Here is a 16,656-nt window from a genome sequence, read left to right as displayed (position 1 = left end):
TGCCGACTAAATAAGCCCAGTTCCCTCAGCCTCTCCTCATAAGTCATGTGCCCCAGCCCCCTAATCATTATCATTGCCGTACACTGGACTCTCTCCAGTTTGTCCACATCCTTTCTGTAGTGGGGGGGGGGGCCCAAAACTGGATGCAATACTCCAGATGTGGCCTCACTAGTGCCCAATAGAGGGGAATAATCACTTCCCTTGATCTGCTGGCAGTGCTTCTACTAATGCAGCCCAATATGCTGTTAGCCTTCTTGGCAACAAGGGCACAATGTTTACTCATATCCAGCTTCTTGCCCACTGTAAGCCCCAGATCCTTTTCTGCAGAACTGCTGCTTTGCCACTCAGTATCCAGCCTGTAGCAGTGCATGGGATTCTTCCATCCTAAGTGCAAGACTCTGCACTTGTCCTTGCTGAACCTCATCAGATTTCTTTTGGCCCAATCCTCCAGTTTGTCTAGGTCACTCTGGACCCTATCCCTACCCTCCAGTATATCTACCTCTCTCCCGCAGCTTAGTATCATCCACAAACTTGCTGAGGGTGCAATCCATTCCATCATCCAGATCATTAATGAAGAGGTTGAACAAAACCCGCCCCAGGACCAATCCCTGGGACATTCTGCTTGATACTGGTTGCCAACTAGACATCGAGCCATTAATCACTACCTGTTGAGCCCGACAATCTAGCCAGCTTTCTATCCACCTTATAGTCCATTCATCCAATCCATACTTCTTTAACTTGCTGGCAAGAATACGGTGGGAGACCGTATCAAAAGCTATGCTAAAGTCATGGTATATCACATCTACCGCTTTCCCCATATCCACAGAGCCAGTTATCTCATCATAGAAATCAATCAAGTTGGTCAGGCATGACTAGGCCTTGGTGAATCCATGTTGACTGTTCCTGATCATCTTCCTCTCCTCCAAGTGATTCAAAATGGAAGCTATGGGCAATCTAGCTCCAGAAAGCAAAGGTGCTCAGCCATGAGTCAAATATCATGAGTCAGATGGGGACCCCCTACAAAATCATGAGATTGGCTCAAATATAATGAGCTCTTGTTTTTAAAATTGAATGTGTTTTTGGTTTGTCTTCTGATTTTTGAACTCCCCCTCTCCCTTCAATATGCTCAAGACCATTCGTGTTACCACCTCTCTCATATTTATAGTGAGTGAGACAATTTTGGCACCTGCTGCAGGAGCTTTCACTAGAGGGTCCAATGCTCATTGGGACCTCTTTATGATAGACAAATCTTAAGTGTTTAAGTCTATATGAACAGTTAGTCCATGGGTGCTTGCCAGTTGCGTATTAACTGTCCATGTGGACCTTGCAACTGTGCACTAAAAGTTCACTAAGGCGTGCTTACACCTAACAACTGTCCTGGGGTTTGCTGGACTGTCCCACTTTGATCCTCAAAACCTCTTGTCATGATTAAGCAGAATATTTCCTGCATTCAGGATTGCTATGGGGTTTTGCCTGTCTACCCTTCTGTCTCTATCTATAGAGTGGCCAAACCTAAGTGGCGCTGTGTCCTGCTTTAGCCACTTGAAATGTTGGGACATATGTGCTTTGATCTACTCCCGTTTCAAAGTGGGGTAGATCGAAGTGCACTACGGAGCTTTTAGTTGTGGGAGCAGGGCCTGGATGGACAGTTAGTGCATGGCTGGCTAATATGAGGTAGATTTAGACCCCATCTTACCGCATGCTAACTGTTCATATAGAGAAGCCCTTAGTGAGGGACAGTCTCTGCTCAGTGTATATTACAATTAGTGCAAAGCAGTTTAGTGAGTTTGTGATATGGGAACTGGAACTGGGAATCAAACTCATCTCATACTGGGGCCACCAAACTTCCATGAGATGGGAACAAAACTTAAACCTGGTTGAGCTGTGCAAGATTCATACTGCTGCCCAACAGGAGAGAGGCTCTGTAGCTCCTTTGCAATTCTCCAAGACAGCTAATCCTGCACAGGTGCTGATGCTACATTTTTGAGAATGAGACTGCTTTCTGGGAAGATAAATGTATTAAATCAGGTCTGACCTTTTGGAGCTTGCACAAGCATGGTCTCCCACCCTCTGGACCAGGGGTGGGCAAATCTTTTGGCCCAAGGGCCACATCTGGGTATGGAAATTGTATGGCGGGCCATGAATGCTCATGAAATTGGGGGTTGGGGTGCAGGACAGGGTGAGGAGTCTGGGGTAAGGCCATAAATTAGGAGTTCAGGGTGTGGGAAGGGGCTCCGGACTGGGACAGGGGGTTGGGGTGTGGGCTCCAGCTGGGGGGGGTGTGGGCTCTGGAGTGGGGCTGAGGATGATGGGTTAGGGTTGCAGGAGGGTGCTCTAGGCTGGGACCGAGGGGCTCAGAGGGCAGGAGGGGGATCAGGGTTGGGGCAGGGGGTTGTGGCACAGGAGGGGGCTCAGGGATGCAGGCTCCAGGCAGCGCTTACCTCAAGCAGCTCCCGGAAGCAGGGGCATGTCCTCACTTTGGCTCCTATGCGGAGGCACAGCCAGGTGGCTCTGTGTGCTGCCCCATCCACCAGGTCCACCCCTGCAGCTCCCATTGGCCATGGTTCCTGGCCTATGGGAGCTGCGGGGGTAGCACTTGGGGCTGGGTGGCAGTACGCGCAGCGCCCTGGCTGCCCCCATGCATAGGAGCCAGAGGGGGACATGCCACTGCTTCTGGGTGCCACGCAGAGACATGGCACAGAGCGGGGAAAGCCCCGGACCCCGCTCCTCAGCGGGAGCTTGAGGGCCAGATTAAAATATCTGAAAGGCAGGATGTGGCCCCCCGGACCGTAGTTTGCCCACCCCTGCCCTGCGCACACAGGCAACATCTCCCACATCGCTCAGGCTCAAAACTACTCAGTCTGCTACACTTATTCTTACAAATACAAATAATAAAAATGCAATGGTAAAACAAATATTAGCACATCATCTGAATTCACTTCTAAATACAATGTTTTGCAATTTCAGATCATTCCAACTATTGCATCAGGATCTGTACATCAACTTTTATAATATGTAAATTTTCCCACGCCCACATGGCTCATCAACCTTCAGTCTTCAACTCCACAACACAGACAGCTCTAGGAGCAACTGCTTTTGTCATCTAAATCAGTGGCTCTCAATCTTTCCAGACTACTGTACCCCTTTGGGAGTCTGATTTGTCTTGCATACCCAAAGTTTCACCCCCACTTAAAAACTACTTGCTTACAAAAATCAGACATAAAAATACAGATGTGTCACTGCACATCATTACTGAAAAAGTGTTTATGTTCTCATTTTTACCATATAATTATAAAATAAATCAATTGGAATATAAATATTGTGCTTACATTTCAGTGTATAGTCTATACAGCAGTATAAGCAAGTCATTGTCTGTATGAAATTTTAGTTTGTACTGACTTCGCTAGTGTTTTTTATGTAGCCTGTTGTAAAACTAGGCAAATATCTGGATGAGTTGATGTACCCCTTGGGAGACCTCTGTGTTGAGAACCACTGCTCTAAGTGGACCAGCACATACAGGGAGACACCATACTTTCTGAAACAGCCATGGAACACTGGGCATCAGGACACTTTGGTTTATACTGCATGCCGTGAGAGCACATTGTGGTTACAGACACCATAGCCAAAATTAACAACCCCCATTTGGGTCATATGAGAACCTGAACCTGGGATCTCTGGATGTAAAAATGTAAAGAGCTACCACTTGATCTAAAGTGTGCTAAAGTGCTCTTAGCATGGAAGTAGTAACAGATTCAAGTTTCTCTATGTTTCAGAGTGGTAGCCGTGTTAGGGTTTTTGAAGTTTTTTTGTTGAATAATTGCAACTTTTAGGTCTGTAATTGAGTGTCCAGGGAGGTTGAAGTGTTCTCTGACTGGTTTTTGAATGTTATAATCCTTGATGTTTGATTTGTGTGCATTTATTCTTTTGCGTAGAGACTGTCCAGTACGGCCAATGTACATGGCAGGGGGCATTGTTGGCACATATCACATCGATTGATAGTGTGGCTTCAAAAACAGACTCCAACAAGAAACTTCAGCTCTGGAATTAATTTGTAAACTGGACACCATTAAATTAGTCTTTATTAAAGACTGGGAGTGGATGAGTCATTATACAAACTAAAAACTATTTCCCCATGCTAATTTTTCCCCCACTATTACTCACACCTTCTTATCAACTGTTTGAAATGGGCCATCCTGATTATCACTACAGAAGTCTTTTTTCCTCCTGCTGATAATAGCCCACCTTAATCGATGAGTCTCATTAGAGTTGGTATGGCAACACCCCTTTTTTTCATGTTCTCTCTGTGCGTGTGTGTGCGTGCACGCACACGCACACGCACGCGCGCATACTATATTTTCCACTGCATGCATCTGATGAGATGGGCTTTAGCCCACAAAAGCATATGCTCAGATAAGTTTCTATATGTGGTCTAGCAACTAAGAGGTAACAGAGTCATGGTGGGTTACAGAATCACCTAATTTGATATGTCCCTTGGAAAGAATTTGGCAAAGTAGATGAGACTTGATGCTGTTGTATTAGAGATTCTGTTCTATTTCCAGCTCTACTAGTGACCATGGGTAAGTTCTTGGTTACATGTGTGAGATCTTGTTCATAATATGGGTTGTGAAGGACACAGAAGTATTGTCAGTCAAGGAGCTGGGACTAGAATTCATGGTATCTCGACTTCTAAGTCATTGAACTTTCCACTAAGCTACAGGGCTTTAAATGGAACCAGAGCCCTCCCCCTCCCCACACACCAATGGAGCTTTTAGTACCATCACGAGACTCTTCGCAGCCAGAGCCAAAAATCACATTATTCTCAATAAATCTGAGTTGGCCACACTGCTCTGCAGTTTAGTGTTGAATAGTTCTCTGTTGGGCTGTGCTACCCAGTTGTCCTTTAACATGGAAAATGCCTAATGGCTACTCAACTCTTAGAGTTGAGTTAGAGGGGACCAAGGTAACAGTAAGGTTCTATTTTATCAATAGGGTGCAGTATAACACTATTTACATATCTGCCTCCCAGCGGGTTTGTGCGAATTAATTGTTTATACTTGGCTTTAAACATGTGAACACACACACACACACACACACACACACACACACCCTAAAAGAATTAGTGTAACGGATAGTAATGTTACCAACAATAACGCTGGAACAGTATAGCTGAGCTATTTTGCAAATTTTATCTTCTGTTTTTTTCTCCAAAGTGGTATAAGTTGTTGCTGTTAGTCTGAGAGGTCAGATTTCTTAGAAGTACTACAAAATAAAAGTACTTGTGCTAGGGCTGCCAACTCTCCAGGATTGTCCAGGAGTCTCCAAGAATTAAAGATTAATTTTTCATTAAAGATTGTCATGTGATGAAATCTCCAGGAATTGATCCAACCAAAGTTGGCAACCCTAGAGTATGCCACCACTCACCATCACCACTTTCTGCAGAAATGTATTTTTATTTCTCCTCTCCACTCCATGTTCTAAAGGGTTAATCCCTGATGTAAAATCTGACAATAATACCTGATCTTCAAGTTGACATTGGGACATAATGGCTGAGCTGATAAGTCTGTCAACAGCCCAAGAAAGGACATTTGAAATAATGTTAATCAGAGCCAGAAAGATTATGATTAAGCACAGATGCTAGCAGTATACATCAGAGATGCTGCATTGATGTCTTTGGAAATCAGCCAATACACTGTCCATGGACTCTTTCTGTACAAAAATCACGTACCAGGAGATGTATTAGTTTACATAAATGATACAGTGAGCACCAGAGCAGCATTGAACAAAAGATGATAAAGTAGCCTCAAGCATTACTGCATACAAAACATTTGTTGGTATGTTGGAAACATTTCAGCTTCATGGATAAGGTGTTTGCAACGGATCCTTTGATAGGGCGTTATTCTTAGCCAAGTGATTCCATTTATCCATGTGTCAGACTTACTTATTAATTGTACAAAAACAAAACACTTGAAATTTTAAAACAATTACATAAAAAAGATAAAACTCTGCTAAGAATGCTTTAATTATAGGGAAGTGGAGAAATATCCCATAAGCAAGAGTCATTATTACACGTACCGACCTCACAGGGGTAAGAGGGGAGCTAGTGAGGCTTAGTGATTAGCTCATTATGACCAGATTGTCCCCAGCCCTGGAAGAATGCTCAAGGGAGGAGGGGGCACAAATTGCTGACTACAATGGTGCACAAGAGCTAGGCACAATTGCAGCCTAGACTGGCATTAGGCTTTCTGAAGGAAATGAGAGAGGTTGATGGCTCTCCACTTTTGCACCATATCCGTTGAATTGGCTTCCTGTGAAAGAAGTGCACACTGCACCCTGGAAGAGGGTAGCACAATGACCATGCTCCCAGGTACCCATATAAGCATCTTGCTCTGGTCTGAGACATAGTATCTCCTGGGGTTCCCAGCGTCTCCTGCCCCAGTGCAAATCTGTAGCTTAAAGCCACAATTGAGCCCTTGATGTTTGTAGTGTATCAGATTTATTTTTAGCTGAAACATGCTCTGGAAGTACAGACTATACAAATTTGATTTTCACTCATTCTTTTTCTTCTCTTTTTCCCCACAGCCCTCCTTGGTTCCTGTGGGGGGAACTATACCTCCCCAACATCTGTGATCTATTCTCCAGATTTCCCTGACACCTATGCCACAGGCAGGGTGTGCTACTGGACCATACAAATTCCAGGAGCATCTCAGATTGAGTTCAACTTCACTCTCTTTGACATCAAGGACTCCACAGACATGGTGGAGGTGCTGGATGGCTACACTTACCATGTGCTGGCTCGTTTTGATGGCAGGAACCGGCCTCCCATCTCTTTTAATGTCTCTTTGGATTTTGTCATTTTGTATTTTTTCTCAGATCAAATAAATCAAGCCCAGGGATTTGCTGTCGTGTACAGAGGTAAGAGGCTAACTGCTCCATACCTAGCTCCTGATGGACCATTTTTCTAAGGTGTTTAGGCCACGTAGAGACTTGCCCTACAGACACAGTGAAAACAAATATTTTAACTCATGTCGTACATCTAAGGGTCCTCCATTTAGTGTAGTCAGAGTTCCAGGTGGTAAGGCCTCCCACCCAAACTTCTGTCTTGATTTAGTAGTCTGCCCTTCAGCTGTTTCTCAAATAACTATGGGCTAACCCAAAAGCCCATTTGTCTCGTTCCTCCTCCCCCACACCTGATATGATGGGGCTGAAAGAAAGACTAAAGTTGAAATAAAATGGTGCCAGTAGTCCAGCTGCACCTTCTGTTTTTCCTTAATGCTTTCTAACTCCCTGTATGTTCCACTCAGCCAGAAACTGTCCTGGGATTCTGTGACTGTACCAATTACATTCAAGTCATTTTGCTCAGATCATTTTCATCTTGTCTATGCTAGAACACTCACCATTGCTCATGCCAGCAAAGCTGGATTGATGTAAGAAAATTTTAGGGAAAAAGGCATAGGTGCTAGAAGTAGGGGTGCTGGAGGCAATGCGGTACCTGCTGGCTCAGAGTGGCTTCCATCGTGTACAGGGTTTACAGTTTGGTTCAATGGCTCTTAGCACCCCCACTATACAAATTGTTCCAGCACCTCTGGAAAATGATAGTGTAGACACAACCTTTGTTGTTCTGTGCATCCCTTGTATCTTTGGAGTTTCTAATTGTATGTCTTGTAGATAGAACCTGTCTCTCTCCTCAGTGACAGCCAGTAACCAGATGGCCACTCATACTAATTTTATCAGTCTGCAATGAAATATCATAGAATGCTTCAACTCTTCAAGCAGTGTGTTATCCCCAAAACAGATTAACTAGAGCCACCACTTTAAGTTTCACTAAGGAAACTAGACTTTTAATAGCAAGTAGGTTGTAAAAAACAAACAAACACATGCTAAACAAAAAACGCTGAATATTTAACTGCAATCCTTAGCATCATCTCCTGAGATCTGGAGAAGCCATTCTGTTGTCCTAATTACAAAACAATGTACAATTACAAAACTCTGAGACACAGTGCAGCTGCTTTTCTCTGATCCTTCAAGATAAGCAAGATCTCTCTCCTTTTTCTGACACTCCCTATTGCTTGGTCTCAGTTTATACACTGGTAGAAGAGTCTCCTTTTCAGTATTGTAGGGAGCAAGCGTGAGATAGTATTCTAATAGCTGTGGATCTTCCTGTCTTTCTCTGGACCAGAGTCTTTTTCTTCAAAACAATTCAATAACCCCAAGGAGGCACCTGGAAAGAGTTTGTCTTTTTCATGTACCTGTGTTTCAATGTGATTATTGGAGAAACTCCCTCTGGAATTATTAGGCTAGATTTGGAGTTGTGCCTCCTGAGAGGCACAGTCTAGAAAGAGAGTCTGTCTGTGTTGGGAGCTGGTATGGCACCTAGGTCTGCTCTAATGTATGGTAGCTTCCCTACAGCTGCTAATGGGCTTCTGTAGAGCCCAGAAGGACTGTATCATTGAGTGCTTATTGCTACTCTCTCTCCTACTTTGGCAAGCCCCCTACAGTTGCTGCTGCAAAGGGAACTGGCACAAGGCTGCATATGCCAGCTTCACATAGCTCCTGTGCTGGAGAAAGTTACCCATGGGCTGTTGCAGCCCTTTTATGGCTCCAAAGCTGGTTAGGTCCAGAATCTGGCCCATTCTCCTTTATATATGTCTCTATTTATCATCTAAGGTTTTAGAAGGAAAACATGTTGGTCTAGGTCAAATAGAGTTCTTATGAACAATTAACATTCAGAAAATCCATGTTGTTTGCATCCTAGTGACTGATGAGACTTTCCTAGCATCAGCCATTAAATAATTGTCCAAGTTCCCAGTTTAAAACAGACAGAGTCACAGTTCTTGTGTAACAAAATACAAAGTCAAAAACTATGCCCAAATAAGTAAATTAAGGTCTTGTTTGTATAACTTCTTGTATTTTCAGCTATCAAAGAAAAGCTACATCAGGACATTACTACAGTCAATCAGATATTTACTGAGGTGATAACTGACCAAGCAAATCTCCGCATCAATGCAGCCCAGTCTTCAAAGATACTTTATGTCATCACAACTAGTCCGAGTCATCCCCCTAGCAGCATGTCTGGTAATATCCAAAGGGAATTGATGGGCAGAAACAACAGGGAAAATACGCTGACATACAGAATATGAAATTGCTTACTTTTTCTTGTCATTCTCTGTGTGCTGCATTAGTGATGTACATTTACTGTATGGTACAATGCGTTGAACAAATAAGAGTAGGCTAGGTCACTAAGAGTGACACGAAGTGGTGCTAAATGCTCATGGAGAGAACCAGAGGGTCATTAGGTGGTTTTACTCTACCTCTGTGCCACCCTGATACTTGAGACTGCTGAGGGCCTCAGAGCTTCTCTAACTTGCATTTTCAAATACAAGACCCCGCCTTGGAGCTCTTCTATCAGCCACGATTGCCAGAGCATGTTGCACCATACTGTCCCACCCATGACATGCTCAAGTCTGAGTGTGGAGGAAAGATCAGGAGGCACTTGGGCTGCACTAGTTTAGAACTCTTTTGTACTAAGAGAATCTTCAGCTGCTGCTTCAAGGCATCTTTGAATCCCCTTTGTGCTGCTGGAATGACAAAGGGAACTAAAGAGGTGGGTCAAGGATCTGGTGCAATGTCCAACAGCCTACAGTCTAAAGGAATGCAATGACACAGAGCAGGACAGTACAACACAGATCAGACACTGAGCAGAATCTGCAATGGGAAGAGAACAGGGCAAATACTGATGTGAGATCATCCAATCTCCTTGCAAATGGAGAATTGTTTATGTACATTCCCATAAGCTTTGTTCAGTTTATTTTTAAAATTCCCTAGGAATGTGCTTCCATCTTTTTCAAAGATGGACAATTGCACAGCTTTAAAATCTCTGTAAGGAAATAGTTCCTGATATTTACTCTGAAGTTTGAAATTTTATAACAAACTATCTTGCACTGGCCAAGTGGGGATGGACTGGTTGGAATGTAAAAGATCTCTTTCAGCTTCAATTGCTCTAATTTAAACATTGGTTGAAATGGAAGCTTTCAATTGAGTGTCCAAGAGTAAGTGTGTTAAAACAGAAAGCACATAAACTATAAGCAAATTAATGTTCTAGAAGATATGCCTTTTTCTTTTCCACAGAGTGGTCAGTATATGGCCTCACAGCTCTCCTCATCATAACTGTCTCAGCCATATTGGCAAAGATACTTCTGCATTTCATAATGAAGTAAGTATAGGATTAAGTTTTCCTGGGTGTACGTGGGACATACAGATTCAGGCCCACGCGTGGAATTCTTTGTGTCCTGGAGGGAACCACTCTCACCTTTTTATACTGTGTGACTAGTTATGTTCAATAACATGGGTTATATGTTATTTTCAGTGTCTCCTCAATCACTTGCCAAATAAAGCACATCTCTACCTTTCCACTCTTTGTAGAATGAAATTTGCAATTGGAGGATCCCTTTTGTTTTTATTTTATGGACATTCATGTTACCAGGGGTGAGAGGATTCTCATACAGACTAAAATTACAGAGGAGAAGATATTAAACAAAGATTTTCAGCATTGTTGGGAGGAAGGCTGATTATTTTAATATTTAATGCAAAAAGTATTAATGAAGTGTTAAAGAGCAGCCCATTCTGTAAGTGATGAATCAGCTAGTTTATATTCTTTCTCTCTTCTTTACCCACTCCAATTTTTCAGCAGTAGAGAGCCACAAAAGTGATTCAAAGTCTTGAAAATTTGTGTTAGCAAGAGATTTAAGATGCTCAATCTTTTTACCTAATTGACAGAGAAGATTAAGTGGTGACTTAATTTTAGTCTACAATTACCTACACATGGAAGACATTTCTGATAGTAGACAGCTCTTTAAATATAACAGAAAAAGGCAAAACAAAATCCAATAGTTGGAAGCTGAAACTAGACACATTCAGACTAGAAATAATGTCTAATTCCATAACAGTGAGGGTAATTAACCATTAGAACAACCTATCTAGGGACATTGTGGATTCTCCATTATTTGAAGACTTTAAATAAAGATTTTATGTCTGCCAAAAGATATTAATAAATGCATACTCAGAGCCATCATTTTTAAGGCTAGCAGGGCCATTGAGAGATGATCTAATCTGAACCCCTGTATAACACAGGCCATAGAACTTCTCTGAATTAATTTCTGTATGAATTAAAGCGCATCATGCTTTTAAAATTGCCAGTGAGGGAGACACCACCACAGCTGATAAATTGTTCCAATTAATTACCCTCACTGTTAAAAATGTATGCCTTATTTCAGTCTGAATTTATCTGGCTTCAACTTTCAGCCATTCATAGATTCTAAGGCCAGAAGGGACCATTATGATCATCTCATCTGACCCTAGTATAACAGGCCAGAAAACTGCTCCAAAATAATTCCTAGAGCAGATCTTTTAGAGAAAACATCCAATCTGGATTTAAAAATTGTCAGTAAGGCAGACACCACCATGACCCTTGGTAAATTGTGTCAATTAATGATTAAGTACTCTCACTGTTAAAAATATACACTTTATTTCCATTCTGAATTTGTCAAACTTCAACTTCCAGCCATTGGATTGTGTTATACCTTTCTCTGCTAGACTGAAGAGTCCATTGCTAAATATTTGTTCCCCATGTAGATACTTATAGACTGTAATCAAATCACCCCTTAATCCTCTCTTTGATAAACTCAATATATTGAGATCCTTGAGTCTTTCACTATAAGGCATGTTTTCCAGTCTTTTGAGCATCTTAGGACTCTTCTCTGAGCCCTTCTCAAGTATTTCCAACATCCTTCCTGAATGGTGGGCACCAGATCTGGACACAACCTTCTAGCAGCGGTTGCACCAGTATCAAATACAAAGGTGAAATAACCTTCCTCCTCCTATTGGACAGGTTTCAGAGTAGCAGCCGTGTTAGTCTGTATTCGCAAAAAGAAAAGGAGTACCCGTGGCACCTTAGAGACTAACAAATTTATTAGAGCATAAGCTTTCACGAAAGCTTATGCTCTAATAAATTTGTTAGCCTCCTATTTGAGGTTCCCAATTTATGCATTCCAGGATTGCATTATCTCTTTTGGCCATAGCATCACAATGGAGCTCATAGAATCATAAAAATGTAGGACTGGTCATCTAGTCCAATCCCCTGCACTGAGGCAGGACTAAGTATTATCTAGACCATCCCTGACAGGTGTTTGTCTAACCTGCTCTTAAAAAACCTCCAATGATGGAGATTCCACAACTTCACTTGGTAATTTGTTCCATTGCTTAACTACCTGGACAGGTAGAAAGTTTTTCCTAATGTCTAAACTAAATCTGGTACTGCAATTTAAACCCATTACTACTTGTCTTGTCCTCAGCGGCGAAGGAGAACAATTTTCACCCTTGTCTTTAAAACAACCTTTCATGTACTTGAAGACTGTAATGTCTCCCACAGTCTTCTCTTCTCCAGCATGAAACAAGCCCAATTTTTTTTTCAGTCTTTCCTCGTAGGTCATGTTTTCTAGACCGTTAATCATTTTGATGCTCTCTTCTGGACTCTCTGTAATTTGCCAACGTTTTCCTGAAGTGTGGTGCACAGAATTGGACACAGTATTCCAGATGAGGCCTCATCAGTGCTGAGTAGAGTGAAATAATTACTTCTTGTTTCTCACTCATTTTTTTTTTTGCAACAGGATTACGTAGTTGACCCCATATCCTTTTCTGCAGTACTCCATCATAGGCAGTCATTATCTATTTTGTAGCTGTGCAGTTGATTATGCCCAACTAAGTATAGTACTTTGTATTTGTCCTTATTGAATTTCATCCTATTTAATTCAGACTATTTCTCCAGTTTGTCAAGATCATTTTGAATTTTAATCCTGTCCTCCAAAGCACTTGCAATCCCTCCCAGATTAGTATCATTCACAAACTTTATAAGTATACTCTATATGCCATTGTCCAAATAATTTATGAAGATATTCAGTAGAACTGGGCTCAGGACCGATCCCTGTGGGACCCCACTTGATGTGCCTTCTAGCTTGATTGTAAGCCAATGATAATTACTCTCTGAGCACAGTTTTCCAGCCAATTCTGTACTCCTTATTGTAGCTCCATTTAGGCTGTATTTTTCTTGTATGTTTACGAGAAGGTCATGTGAGACACTATCAAAAGCATTACTAAAGTCAAGCTATATCACATCCACTGCTTCCCCCTATTGACAAGGCTTGTTACCCTGTCAAAGAAGGATATTAGGTTGGTTTGATATGATTTTTTCTTGACAAATCCATGTTGATTGCTACTTATTACCTTATTATCTTCTAAGTGCTGACAAGTTGATTGTTTGATTATTTTCTCCAGTATCTTTCGGGTGCCGAAGTTACCCTGACTGGTCTATAATTCCCTGGGTTGTTCTTATTCCCTTTTTTGTAGAAAGGTACTATATTTGTCCCTTTTCCAGCCCTCTGGTATGTCTCCCATCCTCCAAGCATTCTCAAAGATCATCACTAATGGCTCAGAGGTCTCTTCAGTTAGTTCCTTAAGTATTCTAGGACATATTTCATCACACCCTACTGATGTGAAGACATATAACTTTTTTGAGTCATTCTTAACTTGTTCTTTTCTTATTTTAGCCTCAGATTCTATGCCATTTACACTGTTCTCTATGTTAGTCACCAGATCCCAAGTTTTGGTGAAAACTGGATACAAAAAAGGCATTTAATACTTTGGCCATTGCTATATTATCTGTTATTGTCTTTCCCTCCTCATTTGGTAATGGGCCTACCCGATCCTTGGTCTGCCTCTTGCTTCCCACATATTTGTAAAATGCTCTGTAACCATTTTTTATCCCTAGTTTATTTAATCTCATTTTGTGCCTTGGCCTTTCTAATTTTGTCCTTACATGCTTGTGTTGATTTTGAAAATATATTAATCTTTTGTCATTTGACCTATGACTCTTTTTTGAGTCTCAGGTCATTGAAGATCTCTTGGATAAGCCAGGGTGACCTCTTATCATACTTTTTATCTTTCCTACACATTGGAATAATTTGCACTTGTGCCTTTAATAATGTCTCTGTAAAAAACTGCCAGCTCTCCTGAACTCTTTTTTCCCTTAGACTTGTTTCCCACAGGATCTTACCTACCAATTGTCTGAGTTTGCTAAAGTCTGCCTTCTTCAAGTCCATTGCCTTTATTCTGCTGTTTTCCCTCCTATTATTCCTTAGAATCTTGAACTCTATCATTTCATGGTCACCTTCATCCAAGCTGTCTTCCACTTTCAGATTCTTAACTAGTTCCTCCCTGTTTGTCAGAATTAAATGCAGAATATCCTCTCCTCTAGTCTCTTTCTCCACCTTCTATAATAAAGGTTGTCTCCAATACATTTCAAGAACTTGTTGGATAATCCGTGCCCTACTGTATTATCATCATGTTCAGCTGATTATCCACCACAATCCTCAAATCTTTTTCAGAATCACTGAAGTCTTCCTACTGGGTAGTGGTCATTAGTACAAGAAGGAGCGCTCTTTGTTTGTGTTCTCACTAGCAACAGAGGCATGAAAAGCATTAGTGCACCAGGTTGAGAACATGGTTATTATTTTTGCTCACCACTCAGGATTGATGCAAAGATTTTTTTTTATGCTTAAAAGAAACTATTACAATCATCTAGTCTGTCCTCCTGAAGAACACAGGCCATAGAATTTTGTCCATTAATTCCTGCAACATGTCTATAATTTATGGCTTAACTAGAATATACCTTTTAGAAAGTCATCTGGTCTTGAGCTGAAGACTTCAAGTGAGCAAGGGTTTGCCACATACCTGGTTAATCTGCTGTGATTGTTAATTACCCTCTTCATTAAAAATGTGCACCTTATTTCTAGTTTTAATTTTTCTAGGTTCAAATTTCAGCCGTTGGTCCTTTTTATGCTTATGTCAGCTAGATTAAAGCGGCCTCCACTGTCTGATACATTCTACATATGTAGGTAGAAATAGATTGCAATCAAGTCACCTCTTAAACTTCTCTTCAGTGAACTAAACAGATTGATCTTAAGTTTCTCACCATAATGTGTATTTTTCCAGAGCTCAAATCAATCCTGTAGCACTTCTTTGAATCTTCTCCAATTTTTCAACAACTTTTTTCAATATGTAGCAACCAGAACTGAACACAGAATTCCTGTTGCGGTCTTACCAAATCATGAAGCGATGTAATTCCTTCCCTACTCCCATTTGATATTCCTCTGTTTATACAGTCAAAACTCATGGTAACTTTTTTAGTCACAAGTATCATACTGAGAGTATTTTTAACTGGTCATTTACCATAACCCCAATGTTCATCCTGTAAATATGTCCTACATCTTTTGTTCCTAGATGTATGACCTTGTATTCAGCTGTATTAAAATAGAAAAGTCCTGTGTGTCTCAGAAGCAACATGAAAATTTTTCAATTGCAATTTGCTTTATGTGCTCTCATCATCACTTTGCAAAAGCAACACCTGTCCTTGTGCCAATGAGGCACAATTGTTTTAATTTACCTTTTGCAGCTAGTACAAAAAACAGATTGGAGCACCGAGGATCACAATGTACTACCCTTTTTACATTATCTGCCTGTAAAGTGGCAGACTGATGTTTTAAGTTTGCATTGTTAGCCTATAATGCCCTGAATATGTGACTTCTTACCTGAGCCTCATCCTGAGGTATTAGCACTCTGACACCTTATTGATAGGCATTCTACTCTTGCACATGGATCACTGGATGACTGCACTTTGGCTGTGGCAGCTCACGGCATGTAGAATTTATTCTACATTCCAGAAAGGATCTGTAAACACACTTTTTTAAAGAGGCATTTTCATTATTAACATTGATTAGCTCTTGAACAGAACCCTCTTCCCATTTTTAAATACTTCCAAAATAGCTAGCCTTTTAGCAATTTTATAGTGTTGGTGCTTTAATTATACTTCAGATTGTTGTTTAGTAATAATGCAGCATGGTCAAGTGGACAAAGCATTGGCTTGGGACTCAGAAGATCTGGGTTCTTTTCCCAGCTCTGCCAATGACTTGCTGTGACTTTTTCATATCACTTCTTTGTGTCTTCTGTTTCACCTCTCATCCTGTTCTGTCTAGTTTATTTAGATTGTAAACCATATGGGGCAGGGATGGTTTCTTACTATGTGGTGTAGAGTGCCTAGCATAATGCTGCCCCAGTCTCATCTGGGGCCTGCAGACATACTGTAATACAAATAATATAATAGTGGTAATAAAATAAATAGCACTCGCCAAACAATTTAGCATGTTATTAAGACTATAATTGTAAAATAACTGTTTCTTAGATCTCATCAGGCACCTTCTTCTGCTGAGATAGGGGATTCTCACCAAGCAACTACTGCAGGAGAGATCTGGAGTATTTTTTACAAGCCATCCACCTCCATCTCCATCTTCAAGAAAAAATTTAAGAGCCAACAAGATGATTGCAGCCTCCTTGTGGGACACTAAAGTGACAGTCACTCCATGAGACACATTATTCTCCTGGTTTCAGAGTAGCAGCCGTGTTAGTCTGTATTCGCAAAAAGAAAAGGAGTACTTGTGGCACCTTAGAGACTAACAAATTTATTAGAGCATAAGCTTTCGTGAGCTATAGCTCACTTCATCGGATGCATTCCGATGCATCCGATGAAGTGAGCTGTAGCTCACGAAAGCT

The 16,656-nt window shown here is 41.3% G+C and overlaps 1 protein-coding gene across 9 annotated transcripts in view; it reads left to right on the top strand.

Annotated features, from left to right (window-relative positions):
• The window catches only part of KREMEN1 (kringle containing transmembrane protein 1), a 136,678-nt gene that overhangs the window by 117,016 nt on the left and 3,006 nt on the right, over nt 1–16,656 (top strand). For 8 of the 9 annotated variants that reach the window (XM_043497767.1, XM_043497770.1, XM_043497769.1 and 5 more), the window contains 4 exons: nt 6,580–6,912; nt 8,914–9,072; nt 10,126–10,210; nt 16,289–16,487. In XM_043497767.1, the coding sequence (XP_043353702.1) occupies nt 6,580–6,912; nt 8,914–9,072; nt 10,126–10,210; nt 16,289–16,451 (740 nt within the window). In that variant the 3' untranslated portion in view covers nt 16,452–16,487. The remainder of the gene's footprint in view (nt 1–6,579; nt 6,913–8,913; nt 9,073–10,125; nt 10,211–16,288; nt 16,488–16,656) is intronic. The other variant, XM_043497772.1, reaches the window with a different exon arrangement.

Source organism: Dermochelys coriacea, chromosome 15 (assembly GCF_009764565.3).
Source record: "Dermochelys coriacea isolate rDerCor1 chromosome 15, rDerCor1.pri.v4, whole genome shotgun sequence".
Lineage (NCBI taxonomy): Eukaryota > Metazoa > Chordata > Testudines > Dermochelyidae > Dermochelys > Dermochelys coriacea.
Note: the sequence above shows the minus strand (reverse complement) of the source record. Positions and strands in the feature narration are given on the sequence as shown.